This window comes from Acinonyx jubatus, chromosome A2 (genome assembly GCF_027475565.1).
Source record: "Acinonyx jubatus isolate Ajub_Pintada_27869175 chromosome A2, VMU_Ajub_asm_v1.0, whole genome shotgun sequence".
Lineage (NCBI taxonomy): Eukaryota > Metazoa > Chordata > Mammalia > Carnivora > Felidae > Acinonyx > Acinonyx jubatus.
This window is the reverse complement of record NC_069383.1, coordinates 164,502,732-164,528,904: the sequence shown is the minus strand read 5'-3', so window position 1 is coordinate 164,528,904 and position 26,173 is coordinate 164,502,732. Positions and strand designations below refer to the sequence as shown.

The 26,173-nt window shown below is 61.9% G+C and overlaps 2 protein-coding genes across 4 annotated transcripts; both read left to right on the top strand.

The window, feature by feature from the left end:
• Positions 1-1,200: 1,200 nt before the first annotated feature.
• ADAT3 (adenosine deaminase tRNA specific 3) lies at positions 1,201-7,971 on the top strand. Of its 2 annotated transcripts, XM_027049468.2 has the most exons (4): positions 1,241-1,317; positions 4,196-4,276; positions 5,175-6,381; positions 7,953-7,971. In XM_027049468.2, exon 3 carries the CDS (start codon positions 5,192-5,194, stop codon positions 6,260-6,262), a length of 1,071 nt encoding a protein of 356 aa, XP_026905269.1. In that variant the 5' UTR covers positions 1,241-1,317; positions 4,196-4,276; positions 5,175-5,191; the 3' UTR covers positions 6,263-6,381; positions 7,953-7,971. The 2 variants fall into 2 exon arrangements, with proteins under 2 accessions (XP_026905267.1, XP_026905269.1); XM_027049466.2 differs by lacking the exon at positions 4,196-4,276 and having other exon boundaries at positions 1,201-1,317.
• SCAMP4 (secretory carrier membrane protein 4) lies at positions 1,207-21,360 on the top strand. 2 transcript variants are annotated; one of them, XM_027049493.2, is made up of 7 exons: positions 1,207-1,317; positions 7,953-7,999; positions 9,967-10,095; positions 10,358-10,514; positions 11,264-11,365; positions 17,440-17,557; positions 19,517-21,360. In XM_027049493.2, exons 2-7 carry the CDS (start codon positions 7,993-7,995, stop codon positions 19,694-19,696), a joined length of 693 nt encoding a protein of 230 aa, XP_026905294.1. In that variant the 5' UTR covers positions 1,207-1,317; positions 7,953-7,992; the 3' UTR covers positions 19,697-21,360. The 2 variants fall into 2 exon arrangements, with proteins under 2 accessions (XP_026905294.1, XP_053076165.1); XM_053220190.1 differs by lacking the exon at positions 1,207-1,317 and adding an exon at positions 6,360-6,381.
• Positions 21,361-26,173: the final 4,813 nt, after the last annotated feature.

Below are 26,173 nucleotides of genomic sequence, written 5' to 3'. Positions count from 1 at the left end.
CAGTTAAGCTTCTGACGTCAACTCAGGCCATGAGCTCACCATTCATAGATTCTAGAGCCCCGTGTCAGGCTCTGTGCCGACAGTCAGCGCCTGGAGCGCGCTTCTGATTCTGTGTCTCATTCTCTCTCTGCTCACACTTGTTTGTCTCTCTCTCCAAAATGAATAAACGTTAAAAAAAAAAAAAAAAAAAAAAGCCCGAACACTAAAGGACATATTAATCTGAGTTTTTATTGGTGAGAGAAAAAGGAAAGTGACCAGCTGTGAGCAGCATTGTTTCCTGGGATGTTGTTTTACCAGGAATAAACGCGGACATCACGATGCTTTGCAAACTAAGAGAAACACCTGCGGATTGATTCTCAGGGCCCCGCAGGGTTGAGGGACATGGTGGCAGCTAGGGTTCTCCCCTGCAGCCACCCACTCCGTGGATAGACATCTGACAGATGGGGGGGGGGGGGGTTCCTTGGTTCTTTCAGGAAGTATCCAGAAAATGGAATTCCAGTACCCCCCTCCCCCTCCCCCGCCCAGGGTGCTTTTAGAGCTGTATTTTTCTCTTTACTCAGCAACGGGGTTAAACCAGGGTCGTCCAACCTCTGCTCTGTGGACATTTGGGGTTGCTTGTGTTGCGGGCGTCCTGTGCACCGCAGGGTGTGGAGGGACATCCCTGGCCTCCCGGTTTTGATGCCATTTGATGGTAAGCGCACCCCCAGTTGTAACAACCACAAATGTCCCCAGACACTGGCCAATGTCGCATTGCCCCTGGTTGAGAACCGCTGGGTTAAATCTGTTTAACTAGAATGAATAACTGGAGTTGCTCGTAAGTTAGGACGTTTTGCCTAAAAGAGTCAAGAGGTCCCCTTCATCTACTGTACAGATGGGAAAACTGAGGCCAAGCATCGCCCAGTCCTAGACCCTTATGGGAACCTGACCCATCCATCTGGGTCTTTGGGGGCAGCCCTTTTAGGAGCCACGTGGCAGCAGCAACCTGGGCTGGGGGAGCGTCACAGCGGGGGTCGTGTGCCCCTCTGCCTCAGTCCCCCTACTCTGACTCCCTAAACGGCAGCCAAGGTTTTCTTTTTCCGGCAGCCCGCAGGAGGTCTTGAGCCTTCAACTCCGCGCTCACCCGCACTCGAGAGAAGGGCGGCGCTCGGCGGCCAGGCGCGCAGCCTTGTGGGGATTGTAGTCCGGACCCCGCCCCAGTCCCGCGCCGACCCCGCCCCTGGAACTACGCTCCCGTCGTGCCGCGCGGCGCAGGCGGAGGCGGGGCAGCGGTCGGTTGCTAAGACTTGTGAGGCGCAGTACTCGCGTGCGGCTCTTCAGGTAAGCGCGCGGACCCGGGGGTTCGGTTCTCGCGGCCCCGGCTCCCACGGGCGGCGAGCCGGGGCAGTCAAGGAGAGCCTCGGCTGGCGTGGGGGCGCCGGCCGCGCGGGGCGGGAGGAGGCAGTCGGGGGCATCCGCTCGTGTGCGCGTGCGCGCGGGGCGCCCGGGCCGCGGGCCGCCGCTCCCCGCGCCCGTCGACCTTTTGCGCGTGCGCGCGCCCCTGCGGCCGGGGGTGGAGGCCCCGTACAGCCAGCTGCCCCTCTCCTCCCATCGCCTTCCCCTTCCCCTTCCCCCCTTCCCCCCTTCCCCCCTTCCCCCCTTCCCCCCTTCCCCCCTTCCCCCCTTCCCCTGTGCGCGTGCTTGGGGTCATCGCGGCCAGCCCTCTGCCTCCGGCCCTCCCTTTCACTAGCTTCCCGCCAGCTGCTGGCGTCTTAAACGTTGGTAAACGTGGCAAACATTAAAACTTTCCTGATACTGAGAGAGTGGGTTTATGCCCAGTGTTTGCGAACTGTCACACACAGAGGGGCCGTTTGTAGGGTGGCCAGGTTGGGTAGGTGAAGCGCAGAACGCGCCGCGAGGTTAGAATTCCGTGTACACGACAAGCGATGTCCATGTTCGCGTCAAGCCCCAGAGCTTGCAAGGGACCCCACCGCGCTCGCAAATTCTGCGCATGTCCAGAATTCGAATTTAGCGGCCCCACTCCAATGGGGAGTTTGTTAGGGATGCAGGTGGCAGCCAAGCCCTGGAAACTGTATTGGAATCCAGCAGCTACCGCCCTGTGGGCGTGTGTGAGGCTCTGGCCGTCTGTTCCTTCTGCTCAGGACTCCCCACCCTGCTTCCCCTGCCTTCCGGGTCCAGCTGGGGTCACCGCCTCCGAGGAGCCCTCCTGGACTGCCCACCACAGGGCACTAGCCCTCGGAGATTCTGCCAGGGACTCCCCACCCTGCCTCACCTGCCTTCTGGGTCCAGCTGGGGTCACCGCCTCCGAGGAGCCTTCCTAGACTGCCCACCACAGGGCACTGCGCCCCCTGGGAGCTGTACCCTGGGACAGCGTGGAGCTCATGTGGCTTTCCTCAGCCTTGGGAGGTGGGGATGGGTTCCCGTTTCTCAGAGGGGGCACTGAGGGTGGGGTCTAGGGCAGGTGCCCAAGGTCTCACAGGCAGGGAACAGCTGGGCTGGGTGTGGACTTCTAGGACAGGGCAGGACACACACCCAAGTCCAGGTTCCGGCCTGCCTTCGTCACCCAGGGACAAGATGAGGCCTCGAGCCTACGCTTTCCTGGGTGTATAAATGCCATTTTCTGTTTCCCTCCCAGAGCCAGCTGCCCTGTATCTTCGGGGGGTCCCGGAGCACCCGTGCTTCCAGTGGGGAGGTGCCTAAGCTGCCAAGGGGGCTTGAGGTTAGGGTCCCGTCTCCCTGGTCCAGCACACCCTCCGGGGGCCGCCGATGCTGTTAGTGCTCCCGGCCCCGGACTTCTGCACCAGAGGCAGAGGTGCTGCAACCAGCAATGAAAACAGGCGGTTCTGAGCCCGCTGCGGCTGTCCTTGGAGATGCCAGGGTGGGGACTGAGCTGGGCGAGACCAGCAGAGTGTGTGGGGCGTAGAGGCAGCCAGGTGCCTGGAGCTGGGGACTCAGCTGGGGCTTTGGGGACAGAGGAGGAGCCCAGGTCCAGCAGCCGACCCCATCCTGCTCCACATCCCTGGGTGTGTTTATACAGAACACACGCGCGTGGACACTGCTTGGAGCCGTGCTGGCACTCCCCCCAGGACGTTGGGGTTGGGGGTTCAGGCGGGTCACTGTTTCCTGAAACCGCTTCTTTCTTTTTCTTTCATTTTTTTTTATTAAAGGTTATTTAGTTTGAGAGAGCAGGATGGGGGCAGAGAGAGAATCCCAAGCAGGCTCCACACTGTCAGTGCAGAGCCCCACATGGGACTCGAACTCACGAACCGTGAGATCTTGACCTGAGCTGAAGTCAACGCTTAACCGTCTGAGCCACCAGGTGCCCTGAAGCTGCTTCCTTCTTATCTGTGGGAGAGGCTCAGGACCTCTGCCCTACACAGGGGCTCCGAAGGCAGAGGCGGTGAGCTGGCCCGCCTGGCCAGAGCCTGGTCAGACCGTGACTCTGCCTGCCTGTGGCCCCAGGCAAGGCCTGGCACCCCACAGAGCCTTGTCTTTGTCCTGTGGAACGGGGACAGTTCCAGGAGCTCCCTCCTGTGTCACTGGGAGGACACGTGGCGGGGACCGCACCAGTGGTTGGGCCTCGCGCAGAGTCTGCTGACCTCGCGCCTGCCCCGTGTCCTTCCCCCTCCCCGCTTTCTCTGGCAGCCTTACCGCTTTGCAGCTCACCTGTTTAAAGCGTCCGGCTCTGGGGTTTTCAGTACCTCCGCAGGGGTGCCAAACTCTCCTCGCTGTCTTCTTACAGAAATCTCCATGCCCCCCACAGACGAAGCCTCGTCCCCATCACCAGTCACTCCTCCATCCCCTCCCTGGCTCCCGCGAGCCCCCTTCCCGTCCGTGGACGAGCCCGTTCCGGACGTTTCACACACGTGGACTCACACCCCGTGGGGCCTCTCGTGTCGGGTTCCCTCCCTGAGCGTCGTGTGTTCCGGGTCCGTCCGCGGGGCGGCGGGGGTGGGAGTCTCACTCCTGCTCGCGGCCGAGGGACGTGAACCTTTCGCGGTGGACGCGTGTATCCGTCCGTTCATCCATTGAAGGGCGCTTGTGCTGTATCCGCCGTCTGGCTGCCGTGAACACACGTGTGCGGGGTTCTTTGTGGACGTGTGTTCTCGGCTCTCGTGGGCACACGCCTGGGCGTGGAGGGGAGCGGTCACTGGCTCACACGGTGACTGTGCTGCGAGCTTTCCCCCTTCTGCCTCAGAGCTGGCGCCCCCGCCGGCGGCGTCCCCCTGACAGCCCCCTGTTGCCTGTGTTACTCAGCGGCTGTGCTCCTGGAGGACAGGTGAGACGGTGTGTTTTGCCGTGGAGACAGTGGGAGCCTCGTGACCGGTGCGGGCCGTGGGGTCCTGAGCGTGGCGTGTGCCGGGAGCAGATTCAGGGTCGGTGCCGCGCAGGCCCTGCCGGGCACAGCACTGGGAGGGCACGCGGGGCCCCTCTCCGCGCTCTGCCTCTCGTGGCTGCCGCGGGCCCCCCCGATTCTGTGCGTTTGTCAAATTTGTATCATGAGCCTAGGACGGACCGCGGTGGGTGAGGGTGCCCTGTGCCCTCCAGCGGGCCCGACTGATGAATAAGTGGGGTTCTGGGCGGCTCAGGCGCATCAGAGAGGGTGGAAGCCCACAGCTGTAAGATGATCCCAGCACTTTCCTGTCCACGGGGAAGGGGCAGGGGGCTGGTCCACCCCAGGACTCCAGAGGACGGTGTGTTCTGGGCACACGGTGGCACCTTTGAATCTCGTCGACGGGACCAGTGGTTTAGCTCCGATATAACCCGAGGCGGTGCTGACCGACGGGGTTATGACGCGGGGTACGCACGAAACGCTAAGCGTTTTAGAAGCTCTGTTTCCAAAAAAATGCGCAAAGAAACAGGTGAAATTCACTGTAAGGATGCGCTCGCTTAACCTGAAACACGGAACGTGAGCACCTGAGCACGTAGTCAGCGTGAAGACGCTTCACGAGACCGCTCACGTTCACCCGTGGCACCTCGCACAGGGAGAAAAGGATGCCAGTGATGGCTTAAGCTCTGCAGACCAAGCGTTAGTAGCATCTGAGGGCGAGCGCGGCCGGCCGGTGGTGCGCGTCGTGTGGGCGGAGCTCCCGGACTTCGGATTCCGCACGCTGGGACCTGGGACGGACTCCTGCGGCTGAGGGATGATGCTCTGCCCCGATCTCTGTCTCCCACAGTCGGAGCCCCGCCCAGGATGGACCCCGCCCCGGGCCTCGCGGAGCAGCGTGGGGACGAGGAGGCCGCGAGCCCCCAGCCAGCGCCTGCGCCGTGGCAAGCCCTCCCGGTCCTGTCCGAGCAGCAGTCCCAGGACGTGGAGCTGGTGCTGGCCTACGCCGCGCCCGTCCTCGACAAGCGTCAGACCTCGCGCCTCCTCAAGGAGGTGTCGGCCGTGCACCCGCTGCCCGCCCAGCCTCACCTCAAGAGGGTGCGGCCCAGCCGCGATGCCAGCCGCCCGCACGCACTGGAGATACTGCTGTGCCTGGCGGGGCCGGCCCCGGGTGCACGATCGCTGGCCGAGCTCCTCCCGCGGCCGGCCGTGGACCCTCGCGGCCTGGGGCAGCCCTTCCTGGTGCCCGTGCCCGCCCGGCCGCCCCTGACCAGAGGCCAGTTCGAGGAGGCGCGCGCCCACTGGCCCACGTCCTTCCACGAGGACAGGCACGTGGCCCGTGCCCTGGCCGGACGGCTCTTCTCGGTGCAGGAGCAGGCGGCGATGCAGGGCCACATGGAGCGGGCCGTGTGGGCGGCGCAGCAGGCGGCCGCCAGGGGCCTGAGGGCCGTGGGGGCGGTGGTGGTGGACCCATCCTCGGGCCGCGTGCTGGCCACGGGCCATGACTGCAGCAGCGTGGCCAGCCCCCTGCTGCATGCCACCATGGTGTGCATCGACCTGGTGGCCCGGGGCCAGGGGCGCGGCGCCTACGACCTCCGCCCCTACCCTGCCTGCTCCTTCGCCCCGGCCGTCGTTGTCCCCCAGGGCGTCCGCGCGGGCTCTGTGCGCAAGCTGGAGGAGGACGGGGACGCGCGCGGGGACAGCCTGCCCTACGTGTGCACCGGCTATGATCTCTACATCACCCGTGAGCCCTGTGCCATGTGCGCCATGGCCCTGGTACACTCCCGCGTGCAGCGCGTCTTCTACGGGGCGCCGTCGCCCGACGGTGCGCTGGGCACCCGCTTCCGCATCCACGCCCGGCCGGACCTCAACCACCGCTTCCAGGTGTTCCGTGGTGTTCTGGAAGCCCAGTGCCGCCGGCTCCACCCCTTCGTGTAGGCGGCCGCGCCCGCAGGACCCCGGGCCCCGGGCCGGGCTCTCCCCTGGCATCTCAGCCTCCCGGCAGACTCCACCAGCGGGCCCCTGCGTCCCTCCTCGTCCCGGCCGTGATCCTGCCGGTCAGTTGTAGGGACGTTCGCGTCCCCCAGCCCGGAGCCAGACCCTGTGCGGTCTCCACCGGTGTGTGGGGACGCATCTGTGCCCAACCGAGCTCTTCCCTGGGCTTGAGCCTAGTAGGGGTCCGGCCCGGGCCGGGGAGCTGGGCACTCGGACTTCCTTCCTCCAGCTGCCCTTTGCCCCCAGCCCGAGGGTCCACTGGGACGGTGTCCCCTGTGTGTCAGGTGTCACTGAGCGGCTCTACATGTGAAAATAAACACCCCAAACCAGGTCGGTGTCTGTTGACAGAGGCATGGGGCCGTGGTGGCCGAGGGTACCTGGGTCGGAGTGACCGCTTCCTCCAGGGTGTGGGGTTTGTACAGGGGAAGGGGAGCTTCTGAGCCAAGTGGGGCAAGAGCGTGGCCCTGGGAGTGGGGCCTCTGCCAGTGTGCTACGTCTGGAAGGGGCGTGGCCGGCCAGTGTGTGTTTACGCTAGGGTGTAGCCTGCCGGCCTGACTCACCCCACCGAAAGGCTCCTTCCCGTCAGCCCGTCTCCTGACCTTCACAGATGGCCAGAGGGGGTGAGCCGGGGGTCTGCCGCAGAGCAGGTAGTGCTAGGAGCGACGTGTGTCCCTTCAGCAGCCGTGCGTGATTGGATCACCGGGCCAGCTTCGTTCTGAGCCCGCCGTGGAGCCCGGGGTATTTGCTCCCAGCCCGTCCTAGCCCCTGGGGCTGGGGCACTGGGTCTGACCTCGAACTGGTGCAGCGGATGGGTGGTGTGGGCGGGAGGGTCTCGGGGGTTGGACCCTGGAAACTCCGCGTCACTGGAACCTTCTCACCTGGGCTGTGCGTGAGAAAGACGTCTGTGGGTTCCCGTCCCCCTGCCCGCCTCCAGGTACGGTTCCCTTGCCCACGCCGGGCTCACCTGTGCCGTGAGGCCCTGGTGGGTGCTGGGCAAGGCCGCGTTGTGGCTCATTTCCTGGAGATGGCGGTGCCCACCCGCAGAGCCCTCGGGGACCGGCGTGTTCTCATCGGGTGTGTGTGTTAGTGGCAGCCTGGTACGTGGGGCCACTGTGTGACGCCAGCTCACGTGGCTGCATGTAGAAGGGCCGCTGGGGTGCCACGTGCTTGGCTCGGGTCGTGACGCGATCCTCAGCTCTGCAAGGCTTGCAGGGGCGACAACTGCAGGCCAGAGAGGTTGTGTGACTGCCTGTCACGTAGCAGTGAGCGTGAACCCAGTTCTCAGTGTCTCACAAGTTGGTCTTTGTGGCCCCGAGGAGGTGCTCAGAGCCAGTCGTGGATAAAGCGAAAGCCTGGGGGGTGGGGAGGGCATGGGGTAGGTTGGGGGGGGGGGTCCCAGGAACATTTTGGCTCTGGCCGGTGTGTGACCTGGCAACAGGCTGACCCCTCTCCTGCCAGCTGCCGACGGGGCTCTGGAGGGAGGTGGTGCAGGGGACTGGCCTCTGGGACCAGACCATCCCTGGGGTGGCCTGGAGGTGAGGACTCCACCCGTGGGTGCTGCTGGGCACACAGCTGGTGTGGGGGTCCCCCAGTGGCCTTGGGGACCCCCTGACTGTGGCTGTCTCCCCTCCAGGTGGCTGTAGGCTTCGGCCCCGCCAGTTGTCACAGCGGAAATGTCTGGTAAGTCTTGCCCGGAGGCCCATCCAGCTTGTCTGTTCCTCTGGGAAGCGTCCCCTGGTGGCTGGACGGACTGTAATGCCCCCCCACCGTGGGGAGGGGCGCACACCTCACTCCCCTCCTCCCACGACGGGTGTCGGGGCTGCCTCCTAGCCTGGAGCCAGATTAGAGGGAGAGGCCGGTCTCCATAGGAGTAGCTGGCCCGGCCAGGCCTTCTGCCTTGGGGCCCGTTTGGCGGTTGACATCAGTGTAGGGGTGAGGTTGGTACATCAGGGTTCATCCCTACGTGCGTAAGATGACACCCTCACTCCCTCGTGGGTTTGCCTGCCCCCCTCCCGCTCAGGAGGAGGGGTGGGGCACGTGAGGTGGGGCCCTGAAGCCACGGCCAGGCGCCACACGGACACGCCTTCCACGCACGGTCACATTGCCCCGGCATCTGCCCCCGCGCTCAGGTGTAGGGCGGCTGGGGCCTTAGGTGCCTGAGGTCAGCTGGTGGTGCCGCTGCTGGGATTGGAACTCAGGCCCCCGAGTCCCAAATCTGCGCACAACGTTCCCCTGGGGCTTTTCATCTGCCAAGAAGACAGGGTTTCAAGGGGCGTGTGATTCGCCTGGTGGTTTTCTGTTTCCCCCCTCGGCACAGGGTGTGCTGGCCGCCTGGCCACTGGAGGCGTCACCCCGTCCTTGCTGTGGGCAGCGGGGGGAGGGGTCACATGTCAGGGGAGGGGAGAGCAGCGGGGCAGGGGCTGGGTGAGGTCCTTGCTGGGGCCTTGGGCAGGAACCGCGAAGGGTTGTGACCTGTGACCGTGGCACGGAGGCTGTGCCGGGGAGGCCCTTCCCCGTGTCTCATCACACAGGCACAGAGCCAGCAAGCTCGGGGTGGGGTCGAACCCCGCCGGGCTCAGGCTCGGCATGCTCCACGGCTTCCTGTGTCCCTTGGTAGATGCCTGGGGCTTCTCTGTGGCCAGTATGGTATGGTCTGCCTCTACCTGTCCTCCCCTCCGGCCCCTGGTCTCCCGCTGCCTCTAGAGCACCTGGCACTCACCCCGGGGCCTTTGCATGGGCCAGGACCACCGGCCTCTCCTCTTCGCTTGCTGGAGTCTTGGTTCCAATGCTGCCTTTTCGAGTGAGGCCTACCCTGATCCCCTTCTTAAATCACAGCTAACCAGCACCCAGCACACATCCCTGGTGGCCTGCACGTGACATCTCCTATATGCCACAGTGTCGTCCATCCATTGCAATTACTGCCGGGCTCCCCCTGGCTAGGAGGGCAGCACCTCGAGGGCAGGGGTCCTCTCTGTTCTGTTCGTGGTCTGGCCCCCCGAGGTAGTTGGGAGTCGTGTCCTGCCACACAGTGGTATGATGTCATTGACACCTTGACCTCAGACTTCTGGGCTCCGGGACTAGAAGAGAGCAAATCCCTATAGCTGACACCTCCCGGTTTGTGGTCACTTCTTAGAGCTTCCCCAGGAAGCTCATACGTTCAGGATGCCAGAACCTTCCTTCGAGGCAGCTGTCACCAGCATTTGTGTTCTGCCACTGAGTCTGCGTGTCTTCTGTGGCTGCTCTGAGGAATCACCACAACGTAGTGATTTAAACCACGATTATGGGCTCTGAAGTCCTAACACCCGGGCGTGGGCAGGGCCGGTTCCCCCGGGGCCCCAGGGAGCCCCGTGTCCCCCTTTTCCGGCTGCCAGAGGCGCCGCATCCTAGGCCTGCGGCCCCTCCTCATCCTCACCGCGAGCAGCACGGGGTCCGCCCGGCTCTCTGCCTCTCTCTTGTGAGGACCTCGTGAGGACGCCGGGCCCCCAGAGCACCCAGGGTCGCCCCCGCCTCAGGGGCCTTGACAAGGTCCCCTCTGCCACGTGAGGTGACCTGTCCATGGGTTCTGAGGACCAGGACAGGGACGTGTGTGGGTCTGTCACTGGGTCCCTTAGCCTGGTTTTGTTTTGCGGTGGTTTCTGTCTCTGCAGAAAAGGAGAATAATTTCCCGCCGCTGCCCAGGTTCATCCCTCTGAAGCCCTGCTTCTACCAGAACTTCTCCGATGAGATACCCATCGAGCACCAGCTCCTGGTGAAGAAGATATACCAGCTGTGGCTGTGTGAGCGGCCGGGGCGGGGCGGGGGCGGGCATGGGGCACCTCCGGGCCACAGTTTGCCCCCTCCCGGGCGGTGAGAGCCTAAGGGTTCTGGGATAAATCCCTTTTTCCCACAAAGTGATGTCCCTTGAGCTGTGCTCTGGCCCCCCTGGTGCCCACGCTGAGCAGAGCCGCAGCCCTGCTCTCCCGGCGGGTGGGAGAGGCCCGGCCCGGAGCCCTCCGCCCAGGCTCACCCTCCTCGCCTCTCCCCCCTGCCCCCGCCCAGTCTACTGTGCCACCTTGGGGGTCAACCTCATCGCCTGCCTGGCCTGGTGGATCGGTGGCGGCTCGGGAGCCAACTTCGGCCTGGCCCTGGTCTGGCTACTGCTCTTCTCCCCCTGCGGCTACGTGTGCTGGTTCCGGCCTGCGTACAAGGCCTTTCGGTGAGTGGGGGTGCGGGGCGGCCTCGGAGCGTCTGCTGCTCGGAGCGGGGCGAGCCAGGACGCCTGACCGCGTGCGCTCAGGTCCGTGCGGCTCCCGCTCTCACTCTCGGGACCTGCACCTGCTCTGTGCCTGGTGCCTGGGTCCCTTCTCCTGTCTGGTTGGGGGGGGGACAGGTTATGTCCACGGTCTGCGGGCTACAGCCAACCACGACCCGTTGTCTTTTAATAACTTCGTCAGGAGACGCTTCGTGTATCAGTGTTTCCGGTATCTTTATGGGGTTGTGGATCCATCACCTCTTTCCAGTTCCAGAACATTCCATCCCTGTTCCACCCCCTCTCCTCCCCCAGCCCCCAGCCCCCACGAGCCCCCTTCCTGTCCGTGGATGAGCCTGTTCTGGACATTTCACACACGTGGACTCACACCCCGTGTGGCCTGTCATGTCTGGGTCCGTCAGCGGGGCAGTGGGCGTGGGCACCTCATTCCTGCTCGCGGCCCGAGGGACGTGCGCGTGCACAGTGGACACGTGTGCCTGTGTCTGGCTGCTCATACATTTGCGAACACTTGGGTCATTGGCACCTCTTGGCTCCTGTGGATGTTCGCCCCCGGTGGGCCCCACGACTCAGGAGCGTGCCGCGTTTGCCCCTAGGTGGTCCCCGAGACCCGGGCTGACCCGGGGAGGAAGCCAGTCCCCTCACTGGCCGTGCACGCGCGCAGTGACGGCCGTCCTCTCCCACCTCTCCCTCCGCAGGGCCGACAGCTCCTTCAACTTCATGGCGTTCTTCTTCATCTTTGGAGCCCAGTTCGTCCTGACCGTTATCCAGGCGATCGGCCTCTCAGGATGGGGCGCGTGGTGAGCCGGGCCCCCAGGCTGTGGCGCAGGGGTGTGACGTGTGTGTGCTCAGCGGTGCCCCGGCCATCGTGAGCACCCGCACGGGGCAGTGGAGGGTGGGGTGGGGCTGGGCATTGTTGCCCTCCGGGTGCTGCCCAGGACGCGCTCGCGGGCCACCGGGGCCACTGGGAAGTGCGGTCAGTGGCCTGTCCTGGGAGGAGCGGCTCGGGGCACAGCCGGAGAGAGGGCCGGCCTTCAGTTTGCCTGGACGGGTTCGTACCTGGTCTCGTGGCTGCCAGAACAAATCATGGCAAACGTGGTGACTCGGAGGGAAGCAGGTTTATCTCACAGCTCTGGGCTCCAGGATCTGACACGGGCCTCACGGCCAGGTGCGGGCAGGGCTGGAATCCCCCCCGCCCGGGGCCCCAGTGAGCCCCGTCTCCTCCCTTTCCCAGCTCCCGGAGGCGCCGCATCCTCAGCCCACGGGCTCTCCTCATCCTCATGGCCAGCACCTCGGGTCGCCTGGCTCTGCCTTGCTCTCGTGGGACCTCGTGAGGATGCTGGGCACCCAGGGCCACCCCCGCCTCGGGGGCCTTGACAAGGTCCCCTCTGCTACATGAGGGGACAAGTCCCAGGATGAGGATGTGGGCACCCCCAGGTCACGTCTGCGGCACTGAGCGTCCTGTGGGCGACAGCCACAGCTGCGTGTGTGTGGCTCTGCTTGGTCAGTGCCGTGACATCACGCGCCTCTGTGCTCATGTGTGTCTTGCTCGGCCTCTCGGTCGAAATCTCGGTATCGGGAGCTCGTCCCCTGAGGGCGGGTGTCACACGCCGTGGCCCTCGCCGTGTCTCCAGCTCTCAGCTGGGGACACCCTGCTGCCATCCTCCTGGCTTTCACTCCTGTCACTCTTTCCTCTGTGCTCTGGAAGAGCCACAAGGCTCTGTCCTGGTCACTGCATGTCGAACGTGTGCTGTCTTGTTGCTCGAGGCCCCGGGTGGGTGCTGGTGGCCTCCTGGACCTGCTCCTCAGCTCCCTCCCGTGTCTTCTGCCCCCTTTATAGAGGCTCGAAGTCCCCTCTCGCCTGGGACTGTTTCCAAGATACACCCTTCCTCTGGGTCTTTGCACCTGTCGGGCAGATGAGCTGTCTCTGATGCCCTCTCAGATGTCGGTCTACGGGGCCAGTGAGGGGCTGGCTTCGGACTCCAGGGGCGGACTGTGCCGGGAGGACACCCAGGGCTCAGCAGCCTGTCGTCCCCAAGGCCACGGTTTATACAGAGAAAGGATGGGAAGTAATTTGAACTCAGGGCAAGGGATGGAGGGCAGGGGCGGGGACACCGGGCCAAGCTTCTAGAATCCTCTCCCAGGGTGTCCCCCAGGAGGCGCTTAATTCCCCCAAAACAACATGTGGCCGTGTGGGAGGTGTGGTCTCCAGGGGGCGTAGAGACCCAGCGCCCAGGTTCTCACCGGGGGTCGGTCAGCAGGCCCGTCTGCCGGGCTCGGGCGGAGACCCCAGACCCCAGGAGGGGAGCAGGTCCTCGGCGCAAACCTCGTGTCTGCACAGACAGCTCCGGGACACGAGCCCCCCGCCGGCGAGGGTGGTGGGAGCCCCGGAGTCCGGGTCCAGATGCTGCCGAGGGCTGGCCTCGCGAGCCGGCCTCGGGGGCGGGAGGTGTCAGGCCCGTGCGGGTTCTTTTCTGCCCGGTGCCACCCCCACGCCATTCTCCACACTGGGCTGGCACGGTGGGCACCTTCCTTGGGGGTGGGCTTGCAGAAAGGGGACTTCAGGAGCGTCCCTGCCCTCTTTGAGTGTAGGCCAAACAGAGCAGGGGACGGTGACCAACCAGCTGGTGAGCCTGGGCAGAGAGCTGCTCTGGAAAATTAGGGGGAGGCGGGGGGAGGGGGACGCTGCAGGCCCATCCGCTCTCCTGAAGCTCGTCACCGCTCCCATTCTGTCGCAAGGCTAGGCCTGAGGCCAGCACAAGCGGGGCAGGGCCTCTGGGCCCTTTCATTTACCCAAGTGTATGGGGCGCCCCGCCCCCCTGCCCTGCTCTGGCTTCTTTGACTGTCACACAGGTGGACTGCCTGGTGCTGGCACACCCCCGGCCCCCCCGCCGGCCCCTTGGCCTCCTCAGGGCCCGGAGCAGGGGGTTGGGACCGAAGGTGCGCTTCACCAAACCACACTCCCCCTGAAAGCCCGGCCAGGGTCTCCCCGTCCTCCTGGTCCCCGGTGGCCGGGTGGACCGCGGCTGTGGCCCCGGGCCAGTCCCTGCTCGTGACCTTCCGCGTGGGACACGGAGCAGCCGCTGGGCGCTTCCCGGAGACGGTCCAGCGCGTCCTCAGAGGGTGCTCTCGGGGTGCCGGCCGCGCTGCGCAGCCAGCTCTGTTTCCTGCGGGTCTGTTGCCCCCCTCACGCTCCACACGTGGGTCATCTCCTCCGCAGACGCTTCCCCGTGAACTCATAAAGGAGAAGAAGTTTCAGGACGTACAAGTATCCTACGCAGTGTCCCTACATACGAGACCGTGATGCTGCCTCACGCCTCACAGACCAACCTAAAGTCCTTCGTGCCGTCCGCTCGCTGAGATCCTGTCTTTTTTAAACAGGCTGGCTCAGTCCGTGGAGCGTGCAATCCTTGATCTCGGGGTTGTGAGTTCAAAACCCACATTGGGTGGGCGCCTGGGTGGCTTGGTTCATGAGTTCAACTTTATTTAGTAATTTTTTTAATTAAAAAAACTTTTCTTAATGTTTATTTTTGAGAGGGAGAGAGCGTGAGCAGGGGAGGGGGAGAGAGAGAGGGAGACACGGAATCCGAAGCAGGCTCCGGGCTCCGAGCTGTCGGCACAGAGCCCGACGCGGGGCTCCAACTCACAAACCACGATGAGATCATGACCTAGGCCGAAGTCGGACGCTTAACTGACTGAGCCACCCAAGTGTCCCAATTTTATTTGTAAAGTAATCTTTATGGCCACCGTGGGTCCTGAACTCACAAACCTGAGATCAAGACTCACCCGCTTCACCGACTGAGCCTCCCAGGCGCCCCTTGAACAGGGCATTTTACGTCCGGCTATTTGGAGGTTTACAGAAAGGCGCAGAGACAGGACAGCGCGTGGCCGTGCGCCAGCAGGGGTGTCTGAAACGCCTTTGGTACGACCCCAGGTGTGCGCGGCTGCAGTGACGGTGCCCGGACGTGGGCCACGTTTGGATTTCCGCCGCGTCCCCACGGCTGCCCCCCTGCTCAGGATTCCACGTGGCATTGAGTTACATTCTGCTTTAGCCGTCCGTCCGGGTCAGACCCAGATGAGGCGCGCACGTTCTCCATGAGTCGTTTTCTGTCTTCGCTCTTCCCAGTCTTTTTCTGATTGATTCATCGAAGAAACAGGCTTGCTTGTCCTGTAGTTTCCCAGAGTTCAGTTTTTAGAATAATGGCTTTGGTGAGGTACGTGTCACAGTTCAGAAATTCACTCTTTTAAGGTGAACAATTCAGTGGTTTACAGTACGTTCACAGGTGGTCCATCACCTCTGTTTAGTGCCAGAATGTTCTATTGCCCCAAAAACAACTCGCCCCCATTGGCCGTCACCCCCACCCGCTCCCCCGGCTCCCACAAGCCCCCTCCGTGTCCCCGGATGAGTCTTTTCTGGACCTTTCACACAAGTGGACTCACACCCTATGTGGTCTCTCATGCCTCGTTCCCTCCCTGAGTGTCGTGTGTTCAGAGTCGGCCCGTGGGGCGGCGGGCGTGGGCGCCTCGCTCCTGCTCGCGGCCGAGGGACGTGCGCATGCGCGGTAGACACGGTCATCTGTGCGCGTGCGCGGTGGACGCTGTAGTTCCGTCCACAGCTCACGGGCTCTGGGTGTCTCTGGGCATCGCCATTAGTAGTGCTGCTGTGCCACAGGTCTCAGTGTCTCGGGTGTGCACCGGGCTGCCAGGTTGCTTGGTGACGCGGCAGCTGAGTTGACCTTCTGGGGAGCTGCCAGACTCCCCAGGTCTTGTGTCCGCACTGTTCTTTTACGTGCATGTTGTCCTCTCCCTGGTTCCAGCCCCGCGATCTCCTGAGACTCTCTGGGGGAGCACCCAGCACCCCCTCATCTCCTCCCTGAGCCCTGCCCTCTCCATCTTCCCTGTTCCCCAGCCCTGATGCCGTGGTGTCTCCCCGACAAGGATGGCATGCGGCAGGTTCCGTCGCTCATCCAGTTGGTCCTGACGGAGGCCAGTTTGTCACCTGCTGTCCTTAGAACCTGAGTGCTGTCATCCTGGGTAATAAAGGAGGTTATTCTCGTTGCTGGGAGGCTGGGGCAGGCTCCCAGTCCTATGTTCAGCCCGTGGGTGCCTTCGCCCTCCCCGGAGACCACGATCCTCAGGCTGGGGCCCCCGCCCACCGGCCCCTCTTTCCAGAGCCCCAGATCTGGTGGAAGGATGTTCGTCCCCAAGGTGACACCCCCAGCAGAGCCAGCGTTTCTCCCCTCCCAGGAGCGCCTGGTGCCCGCCTGGCCCTGCAGCTGCCTAGCTGTGCTCACACCCACTATGGGCTCCCACCTACCTCTCCCTTGGCCTGAACACCCAGCTGAGTCTCCCCTCCCAGTGGCTTTTCTTTTTTTAGTTTTTTTTTAAGTTTTTTATTTCAAAAATTTTTCTAATTTTATTTTGGGGAGGTGCAGAGGGAGAGAGAGGATCTCTAGCAGGTTCCACGCCCCGCCCAGAGCTCCACATGGGGCTTTGATCTCATGACCCTGGGATCACGACCCTAGGAGCCGAGACCAAGAGGCGGACGCTTGGCCGACCGAGCCCTCCGGGCGCCCCCAGTAGTTTTTCCACCTCCCCCAGGCTGAGTGGGAACAGGCAGCAGGCCTGTCCCGACCGCCAGGGTCATTCTCGGCCCCGGCACCCAGCACAGAATGGGCCTGTGGGCCAGGGGTCCTCTGCCCCCACTTCACACACTTGGGTGAGGAAGACACACAGCTTCCCTTTCGGTGGGAGCGTGGCATCGTCCCTAAACATGCTTGCGGGAAAGCCCACGTGCTGCTGAGCGCTGCGGTCCTCGTGCTGTTCTGGAAGGCGCGAGCAAATGCGGGCAGCCCCTGGAGACGTGGGGCTCCACCACGTGCGTGCTGGGCGGCCACCTCTCTGGGTGTGACGCTCCCACAGTGCGGGGGTGGCCACAGGAGCCTGTGCGGGGGGGACCTGGCTGGACTCTCCGTGGATGTGGCCACACGACAGGCTCTGGAACAGGGATGCCAGGGGAACAGTGACGAGACCTGAATAAAGCACATGGTTCCAGTAATAGTAACGAACTGGTGATAATTTCCTAGCCTTTAGGTTCCTTGAACCTTGAACCGTGTGTCTTTATTACCTGTTTAGAAAAATGAAATCTCAAGGGGCACCTGGATGGCTCAGTGGGTTAAGCGTCTGACTCCTGATCTCACCTCAGGTTTTGATCTCAGGGTCGTGAGTTCAGGCCCTGTGTTGGGCGTGGAGCCTACTTTAAAAAAAAATCAGTAAAATGATAAAGTCTCGACACTAGTTATCTTCTGTCTCTCCCCCCAGAGGCGGGCGTGGGTGTTCTTTCCACTTTGCACATGTGCCATGGACAGAACGGGTCTCGTAGAGTCTGGCTGTCCTGACTCATCTTCAACTTTCTTTTCCGCTCTGGTTTTGTTAACGTCTCCTCAGCATTCTGTCGTGTGGCTGTGTTTCCGGCTGGTGAACATTTGGGTTACTCCTGGCTTTCATTGTAAGTCATTGCCATGGCGTGAATTCTCAGAGGAGGAGAGCCGGGGTGCAGGAAACGAGCTCTTGGCTTTTTGTAGGCCATTGCCACTGCTCCCGCAAAGGGACACGTCCCCACCGGTGCAGTGCTCCTCTTGGCCCCTCACACACACCACACGTTCCCGCGTTCTAGCCCGCATTCCCCACTGCTGGGTTTGAGCATCATTTCATGTGTGCATTGGCCCCTGCGAGCCCTTGCACAAATTGCCCATCTCTCTGCCATTCGTTTTTGTTGTTGTTGATTTGTTGGAGCTGTTTACATATGAAGGATGCCGGGCCCTTGTTTGGTGGACGTGCTGGCACCCATGCTGCTCTCTCTTGCCCCTTGCAGTGGTTGGCTGGCGGCAGTTGGGTTCTTCCAGACCAATGTCGGGGCCGCCGTGGTCATGCTGCTTCCAGCCATCATGTTCTCCATGTCAGCTGCCATGATGGCCATCGCGATCATAAAGGTGAGTCCTCTGGGCCCGGGACTTCCAGCGTCTTCCCGTGCATCCGGTCGCCGGATCGCCCGGGCCCTGGGGGCCCGTATCCTCCTCGTTCCAGGACGTGACCTGATGTCCATGACGAGCTGATCTCCGCTAAGGCAGGCTTAGGGAAACCGCAGAGTGTGGGCTGATGATGACCGCGACTGCCTTTGGGGCCCACCCACTAGTGTCCCCGCACTTTTGTGTCCCAGGGTGTACTCCACGCTGCCCGATGTGGCCGCCACCGGACGTTTGTTGCCATTTACGGTTAAAGGCACATGAGGTAAAGTTAAGTAAAGCTAAACACAGAGCGGGGGGATCCGCTGCACCCACCCACCGCATCTCAGATACTTGCCGGCCGTGTGGGGCTGGGGCGCTGTCTCTGTGCCGGAAAGTCCCCGCGGGCGGTGCCGCCCCGGGTGTGCGGAGGCTGCAGCGGGAGCGCGCACCGATCGGTGCTGGGGAAGCCGGCCGCACCTGGCCGGTGGCCTCGAGCCCTCCCGGAGGTGGTGGTCACAGGCCGGGGCGCGGGGACATGCGTGGAGTCCCCGTGGGAAAGAGGAGCGGTGTGGGCTCTAGTGCTGCGCCCCCAGCACGCGTGGGGTGTCGTGAGCGTTTGGCCCCGCGCCTCTAGCTGTCTGAGTGGGGCTCCTGGCCTACGTAGGCTTTCTCCCGGGTGCAGCTGGCTGGGCGGACAGAAGGATCCTGCCACCCCCCCCCCCCCCCACCGTTTGCACCCCAGATGCCTTCAGCCGTGTGGACAGTCTGAGGGCAGGGAGGGGCCGGCAGAAAACATGCGCGAATGAGCCTCCAGGCTGTTCCACCACCACTTCCCAGCAGCAAACCTCACAGAGTAGAAAGCAAATGCAAATTGAAAAGGGCTCTTGGGCCAGAAAGAAAGGCTGCCTGGATGGGAGGAGAGCCTGTGCTTCCAAAACGGAGAGATGCCCCAGGGGCGGGGCATGTCAGTCTCCCCAAGGCCTAGGTTGATACAGAAAAAGGACGAGAAGCAAAATGACGTAAGGGCAGAGGCTTGTGGGGTGGGGGTGGGGGTGGGGACACCAGGCTAAGCTTCCAGAATCCTCTCCCAGGTGTCCCCCCCCCAAAACGGCATGTGACCATGTGTGAGGTGTGGTCTCCAGGGGGTATGGAGGGACCCAGCGCCCAGGTTCTCACCAGGGGTCGGTCAGCAGGCCCCTCTGCCGGGCTCGGGCGGAGACCCCAGACCCCAGGAGGAGAGCAGGTCCTCAGCGCAAACCTTGTGTCTGCGCAGACAGCTCCGGGACACGAGCCCCCTGCCGGCGAGGGTGGCGGGAGCCCCGGAGTCCGGGTCCAGATGCTGCCGAGGGCCGGCCTCGCGAGCCGGCCTCGGGGGCGGGAGGTGTCAGGCCCACGCGGGCTCTGTCTCGCACACCCCCCACTGCCTCCAAGAAAAGAAACATATTTAGTAATAGTTGTGTGGAAGAAAAAAGGCAAATCCCAGTGAGAAACGAGGAAAGTGTTCAGCGTCACTAAGCATCAAGAGCGTGGAGTTAAGATGCCAGTTTTCGCTTACCGACTTTTCCAGGACTTCTAGGGTTTCTCGTACTGCCCCGCATTCCCAGAGGTGCAGTGGAGCTGTCAGCACAGGCCTGCTAGGCTGTGGGGAGTTAGTCCTTTCTGGGGGTCTCTGCCTGGAAGCCACCGGCCACGCCCAGGGATGGCTGTTAGCATCACAAGGGGCCCGAGGGTGGGTGTCCGGGGGGGCGGTCCACAGAGAGAAGCTGGGAGGGACGGCCTCAGCTTCCATGCGTTTCCTGAAGTCTCCACAAGGATCGTTCTGGTATTTTATAGTCCGCTTAGGAAAAGCACAGCCTTAATTAAGCACGAGGTCTCTCATGGTCACGTGCACTTCAGTTTGGCTTCTCTTCTCTGCCCCCCCACCCCCACCTTCTGTCCCTGCAGGTGCACAGGATCTACCGGGGGGCCGGTGGAAGTTTCCAGAAGGCACAGACAGAGTGGAATGCGGGCACCTGGCGGAACCCGCCGTCTCGGGAGGCTCAGTACAACAACTTCTCGGGGAATAGTCTGCCCGAGTACCCCACCGTGCCCAGCTACCCGGCTGCTGGCAGCCAGTGGCCTTAGAGGGGCCGACCAGCCCTGCTGCCCGCCCCCGCCGCCCACCTCCCCCGCCCCCGGCCAGAGCGTGGGGCCCACTCGTGTTCATCTCACCTTCAGGCGTGGAGGTCCAGCCTCTGCTGCCCAGCAGGAGGACGCCTCCCTGGCTGCGAGTCCTGTCTGGTTACCGAAACGCCCACGCCCCCTCCTGTCGAGGTCTCAGAGGGCCGACCACAGGCCTCCCCACGGACAAGGCAGCAGCAGGCCGCCCACCCGCCCTTCCTGCAGAGCTGACGGCCCCGTGTCCGCCCGCTCGCCCTCTGCCTTCTCACCTGGTTCCTGACGGGCTTGGCGTGTGGCCGAGTCACCCATGTCCTCGTCCTTCTAAGTCTCTGTTCACCTGCAGCCAGAGGGCTCTTGTGGACCAGCCTCCGGGGTCGTCCAGGGGCTCGTTAGCTGGGCTTCCCTGTCCGCCTGCCCCGTGCGCTCCGTGCTGGGGCCGTTGGCCAGCCTGGCTCCAGCCTTCCTGCCCGCAGTGGCTCTCCTCCTGGGGACTTGCAGCAGACCTCTGTCGAGATCCGAAACCGGGGGCAGAATCCTTCTGGGGGAGGATGGGGGGCCGTTGGCCTCTCCCCTCCACGTACAAGCCGAGGAAAGCAGCGGCACCCGGCAGAGGGCGGGTGGCCCGCACGCTCACCGCCTGCCCCCCGGCCGCTCGGAGCCTGTGGCCTCACGGCCCTGTGCTCGAGCTGCAGGAAGCGGGGGATGGCGTTTCTCAGGAGAAGGGCTTTTCGGAAGGAAAGAAGACAGGACAAACCTGTGCCTTAGTGAGGAACCGGAACAAGACTCCACTTTTCTCCCCTCCGATTGTTCTAGCTTCTTCTGAGACGGAGCAGCCGAATGTCCCATGGGGATCTCCGCAGCACCCTTGTGAACAGATGGTCCAAAGGAGTAGTGGCCTCTTCGTCCTTGCTGGCCAGGCTTCCCGGGCGCCCCGAGTGCTGCCCCTCTCCTCCCAGCTGGCTGCCTCGGGGTAGGACGGGGACCCTCTCCGTCCCACGCTGCCGCACCGGGTCGCCGGCCTCTCCAGAGGCCCCAGGACGGCCAGCCTTGTTCTCCACACACGCTTGCTTGCTTTGGCTACTCGTGCTGAACACCACGTGGTGTCCAAAGGTGGCCGCGGTCCCTGAGAAAGCGCCCGGGTCTGGGTGCCCGAAGGTCAAGGCCTCCTGCGTGGAAAACCCAAGCCTTGGGTCTCCCGGGGGTCCCTTAACTAAGTCCCCGATTCAGCCTCCGTGAGAGGCACGCATTGCACTAACCGTGGGGCCGAGTCCCTCCCGATGGCCGGCTCGCCAGGCGGTAGCCCGTCCTGGAGGACCGTGCGTGCGCACGTGCGGATGCGCCCCTGCACAGCCCGTGCCCCTGCGGCGCTGGGCACCTTTGTTACGTCGCGGTGGGTTTTGTTACGGGGGAGGATCCTGGAAATAAATACTGTAGTCCTGCCTGCATCGCAGAGCCTCTGCGGGGCCGTTTGTGGCTGGCGCGGCGTTGCCCTACCCGGCGCACGGCCCCGGTGGCCTGTCGTCCCTGCGCCCTGCCCCGCACAGGCACCCCCTCAGCCCTGCCCATCGACCTCCACGGTGTGCTTCCCTCCTGTCCTCCTTTTCAATCAACTTGGTTTTATACGCTTAGCTGTTTTTTTGGTTTTGTTGTTAATTATTACTTTCTAATTTTGAGAGAGAGTGTGGCGGGGGGGGAGGGGGGGGATCCCAAGCAGCCTCCACACTCAGCACCCCGCCCGATTCCATGACCCTGGGATCATGACCTGAGCCGAAATCGCCAAGAGTCAGATACGCGTAACCTACTGAGCCCCCCTGCTGCTCGACTTCTAATCTGAAAAAGGGAGTTTGCCGAAAATGAGAAACCAGCGTCACTTGGCATGAAGGGAAAGTAATGGTGGAAGTGTCCGGAATAAAAACAGGAAGGTCTCACGGAAACCCACCTGGAGGGGCCTCCCCAGGGCTCAGCGTGGCGGCCTGTCGGCAGAGTGGACATCCCGCGTGGACACAGGCGGGAGGGCGGAGTCCTGTTCCGCAGGACGCTTTGCCACCACAGGAAGGAAACGAGACCTGCGGACAGAAACCAGACAAAGCAAAGCCCCAGGCAAGCAGCGTGGGTTGTGTCGTGTCCTCCCCCCAGATCCGTATGTCGAAGTCCTGACCCTCAGACCTCAGAAGGGGACCTTATTTGGGAAGAGGGTTGTTGCAGGTATAGTTAGTTGGGGTGAGGTCACGCTGGAGTAGGGTGGGCCCTAAAGCAATGACTGGCGTCCTTCTAAAAAGGGGACGTTGGGACTCACTAGCAGGGAGAAGCCCCGCGACGATGGGGCCGAGATGGGGTGATGCTTCTACAGGCCAAGGGACGCCAAGATTGCAGTGATCCCCGCAGCCCTGTGATGCTTCCTGGGCTATGTCCTGAGTTGTGAAGATAAATGTTTCGGCTGCAGCAGGAAGGCGCCCCACAGATATTAGGGAAACGAAACCATGAAGAGATGGGGTGCGCTGTGCTGGGGGGACGCGCCTATGGACGTGGGACACGGGTTGCGTGGATGTGCCTTGACTGCAGGTGTCCCTGGGCTGGGTGGGAGATGGTGTTGGTGACAGGAGGAGGAGGAGGGGACGGCCTAGGAGATGGACGCCCAGGCCCGGAGGAAGGAGTGCATGTGTCCTCGGCCCCCAGGTGACCTGTAAGGACAGAGGACGGGGGTGGCGTTGAGAGTGGGACAGTTTGCCTGGGTGGCTGCTCCAGGAGATCATGAACTGGGGGCTTAAGCCACAGGCGTCTATCCTCCCACCTTCTGGAGGGCAGAGCCTGCAATCCAGGCGAGGCAGGCGGAAAGGCCCTGGCGGGGATGATGGGGCAGTGTGGGGGCTCAGCGTTCTCAAATCCTGGGGGCCGGACCATCCCAGATCAAGGTCTCCGTGGGGCTGTGTTCCCTCTGCAAGTTCCAGGGACAGGTCCTTCCTGCCTCTCCCAGTTAAGTACTAGGACTAACCAGAATTTAAGACAAAGTTTAACATTTGTTAATGTTATTTAAAAATATGCTCATTACATTCTAAGATTAAAAAAATAACATTTTTTAGAAAAACGGATGAGTCGTATTCTTTTCATTTTTGCAGAGAGGGCAGCTCTATTCTCCCGTCGCCGCTGCATTCACTGTGTTGTGACCTGTCTGGGCCCAACATAAAGACTGGGGGTGAAAGCTTTATGTGGGAGACAAGAGGGCAGGAGCCAGTAGGGAGGTCAGAGGTACAGGCAGTCGGGGCTCCGTCCCTCTGGGACGCTTTGGAAGGCACTGAGCCTGTCTCAGGTCGTCCGTGTTTTGGGGTTGGAGGGCCTTGACTGTGCCCTCACTCAGGTGGAGCATGGTGGGTGCTGGTCCGTGTGCCCGTGTGCATACCCCACGTGGCGGGTCCGTGCCGTGTGCCTGTGTGCTTGGATCTGTGCTCTGCTACGAGTTCAGTTGAGTACCTCTCCATCTGTATGTTGGAAGTCCTAGCCCCCAGGATCCCAGAAGGTGACCTTCTTTGGAAATAGGGTCATTGAAGGAGTAATTTTTCAAGTTAAGGTGAGGCCACACTGGAGGAGGGTGGCCCTAATCCAATACGACAGGTGTCTCTAACAAGGGGACATTGGGACACACAAGCAGGGAGAAGCCCCATGACGATGGGGCCAATATGGGGTGATGCTTCTACAGGCCAATGAACACCAAGGTTGCAGTGATTCCCAGCGACGCTGCGAGAGCCTGAGGCAGATTCTCCCTCAGCAGGAATAGCCCTGTGACCCCTTGATCTTGGACAGGTATGGGAGTTGGAATTTCAACATACCTTTCTGGGGACCACAACTCAACCCAAAACAGTGGCCAACTCTGGGTCCACCTCTGTGGGAGTTTCCTGAGGCTGCCGTTTCAAAGCACCGCAAACTGGGTGGCTTGAAACAACAATTTATCCTCCTAAATGCTGGAGCCCCGAAGCCTGTGTCAGGGCTGCTGAAATCAAGGTGTTTCAGGGCTGCTCTCCCTCTGGAGGCTGCAGGGGAGGGACCGTCCTGCCTCTCCCAGCTCCGGGGGCTCCAGGCGCGCCTTGGCTTGTGGCTCCATGCCTCGGGTAGCCACTCTGTCCCTGTGTGTCTTCTAAGGACGCCAGCCATTGAGTCATGGCCCACCCTGATCCATCATGGCCTCATCTGAATTTAATTTCCTCTGCAAAGACGAAAGACCGTATTTTCAAATAAGGTCCCATTCTGAGGTTTCAGGTGGACTTGAATTTTGGAGTTGACGCTATTCAGCCCTCTACCTCGCCCAGGCCTTGGCCCCCTGGGAGTGGGGTGGAGGAGCTCCTCATCTGGGATCTGTGGTGACAAATAGCACATGGCGTGTCCCATGCTCGGGTGACGAGGCCATCTTGGTTTGCTGGGACTTTCAGGGGTTTAGCACGAGAAGTTTCAGGTCCCAGGAGGCCGGGGCATTGCATCTCAACACCGCCAGAGCCAGATGCGGGAGAAGCCACACGAGGTCAGAAGACCACTATCCGGGGCACATTTAACATAAGCAGACAGAGATACGTCCCGCCCCGCAATCCCAGAGGAGGAGCTGATTGGCTCGCTCTGGGCCAATCAGAGGTGGCTGGTTGGTCACACGGTACAGCCTTGCTGGGGTCCGTTCTCAGAGGATGAGAGACCTTGGCCGTGGGTGGTTACGCGCAGGAGCTTCTGCACTCTCTCCCAGAAACTCCTGGGTTTCTTCTCATTGGCTACCCCTCACTGGCTGCCTCTCACGTGCCTTCTGGCCTCGGTTTTCCCTCCAGAGCTCACAGGGAGACGGAACTGTGAGCGTGTGGCACCAGGCCTCACCTTGGGTTGAGCGTTCTCTTCCACCACAAACACTCGGACTGGGAGTGGGGGGTGCTGCCTCTCCCCAAGCGGGGGGATGGGGGACTGGAGGGAGAACAGTGGGGGCAGGTGCTACCCACCGGCGGAGGGTACCAGCGTTGCAAGTTTGAAGCCAGGGGACGGCGGGCAAGCCACTTCTCCTTTGTAAACCTGTTTCCACATGTCGAAAACGGGAATGTGCACGTCTGCATCCCTGCCCCACAGGGGTAAAGGCCTGGCTGCAGGGAGCGAAAATCCAATTCAATTTGACAAAAGTGACCCCCCCGGCACCTGCTTGTGCCTGTACGCTGTCACTGGACCCCAGGATGCAGGCCTGTTCCTGTGCTGGGGTCTCTCCAAGGACAGGGAGAGAGATGGGCCTGCCTCTTGTAAGGGTAAAGGAACAGAAGGGGTCGCTTCCTGCCCGTGTCCTCCCTGAAATCCACAGCTGTTTGGGATTTATCGGGAGGCTGGGATTTTGTTTGGCTTTTCCGGATGGGGGGATGGGCAATGGAGAGAGCAGCTCACCCTTTTTACAATGTTCCAATTGTGCTGAGAGCTCCCACGGGGCTGCTTCCCACCCCAGCTTTCCAAATGGTGTCCCCATGATCAAAGCTAAAAGGAGGCAGGAACATGTGGACCACATTTGAAGTGGGTCCAAAATGAGGAAGCACAGAGGCCGTTTGCTTTTTCAGAGACTCTGAGCGATTAGAGAGATGTTCATTTGAGGCAGAGGGTCCTGTGCTGGCAATTCTTTCTCCATGAATTCCCATAATATACCTGAGGAGGCTATGGATAGTCCTAACTTACAGATGAGGATGCGGAGAACCAGAGAGGGTGGGTGATCGGTGCCTTGTCACACAGCCTTTTACTGGCACAACCCCAGACTTGCCCTCACTTTCCGTGATCTTTCAGCTGCATAGCCACGCAGCTTTTTACAGGGGCGAGGCTGGAGCTCAGGGTTAAGGCTAGGCTGAAATTCCTCTGGAGAAGCGGCCACCATGCTTCCTGACCCCCTGGGAACTGAGTGCAGAGAGCAGATTTTCCTAAGGAATGAGAGGAGAGGAGAGATGGGGCCAGGAAGTCCGAGGAGACAAACCCCTGAGTGCTCCAGAATCTGGAAGGACTGTGAACTCTGTTCATTCATTCCGTCATTCCTTTGCCACACGCAGTGATCACACACAGACTGAGTGCCTGCTGCTGGGTGCACAGACATAGTGAGCAGAGCAGATGTGGTCCCTGGCCTGGCTGGTGGACAAGGTAGATTTCTTTCTGCCTTTTTCTCTTTTCTTTCTTTCTTCCTTTCTTTCCTAGTAATCCATTGACCACTGTATTTAGGAGGAGGCTGATTTTAAACAAATCTACTTCTTTATGGAAAAGGGTCAGGATGTGGTGAGAAAGGACAACTCGGGAATGTGGCATGGGCTCCCTGGAGGTGGTGACAGGGCAAGGGGGCTGGAGAAAGGTGTGGCAGGATAAGCCCTAACGTGGCGAGGGTCCAGGGGTGCAAAAGCACCTGGCTCCGGGGATCCCAAACAGGCCAGGTCCAGCCTTTCGCTGCCAACAAAATCCAAA

What these genes read in the sequence shown, in the direction of transcription:
- SCAMP4 (XM_027049493.2), top strand. An exon ending in GATATACCAGCTGTGGCTGT is followed by an intron (nt 10,096 to 10,357) that starts GTGAGCGGCCGG and finishes GCCCCCGCCCAG; the next exon opens with TCTACTGTGCCACCTTGGGG. An exon ending in CCTGCGTACAAGGCCTTTCG is followed by an intron (nt 10,515 to 11,263) that starts GTGAGTGGGGGT and finishes CTCCCTCCGCAG; the next exon opens with GGCCGACAGCTCCTTCAACT.
- ADAT3 (XM_027049466.2), top strand. Translation starts at nt 5,192, where the DNA reads ATGGACCCCGCCCCGGGCCTCGCGGAGCAGCGTGGGGACGAGGAGGCC.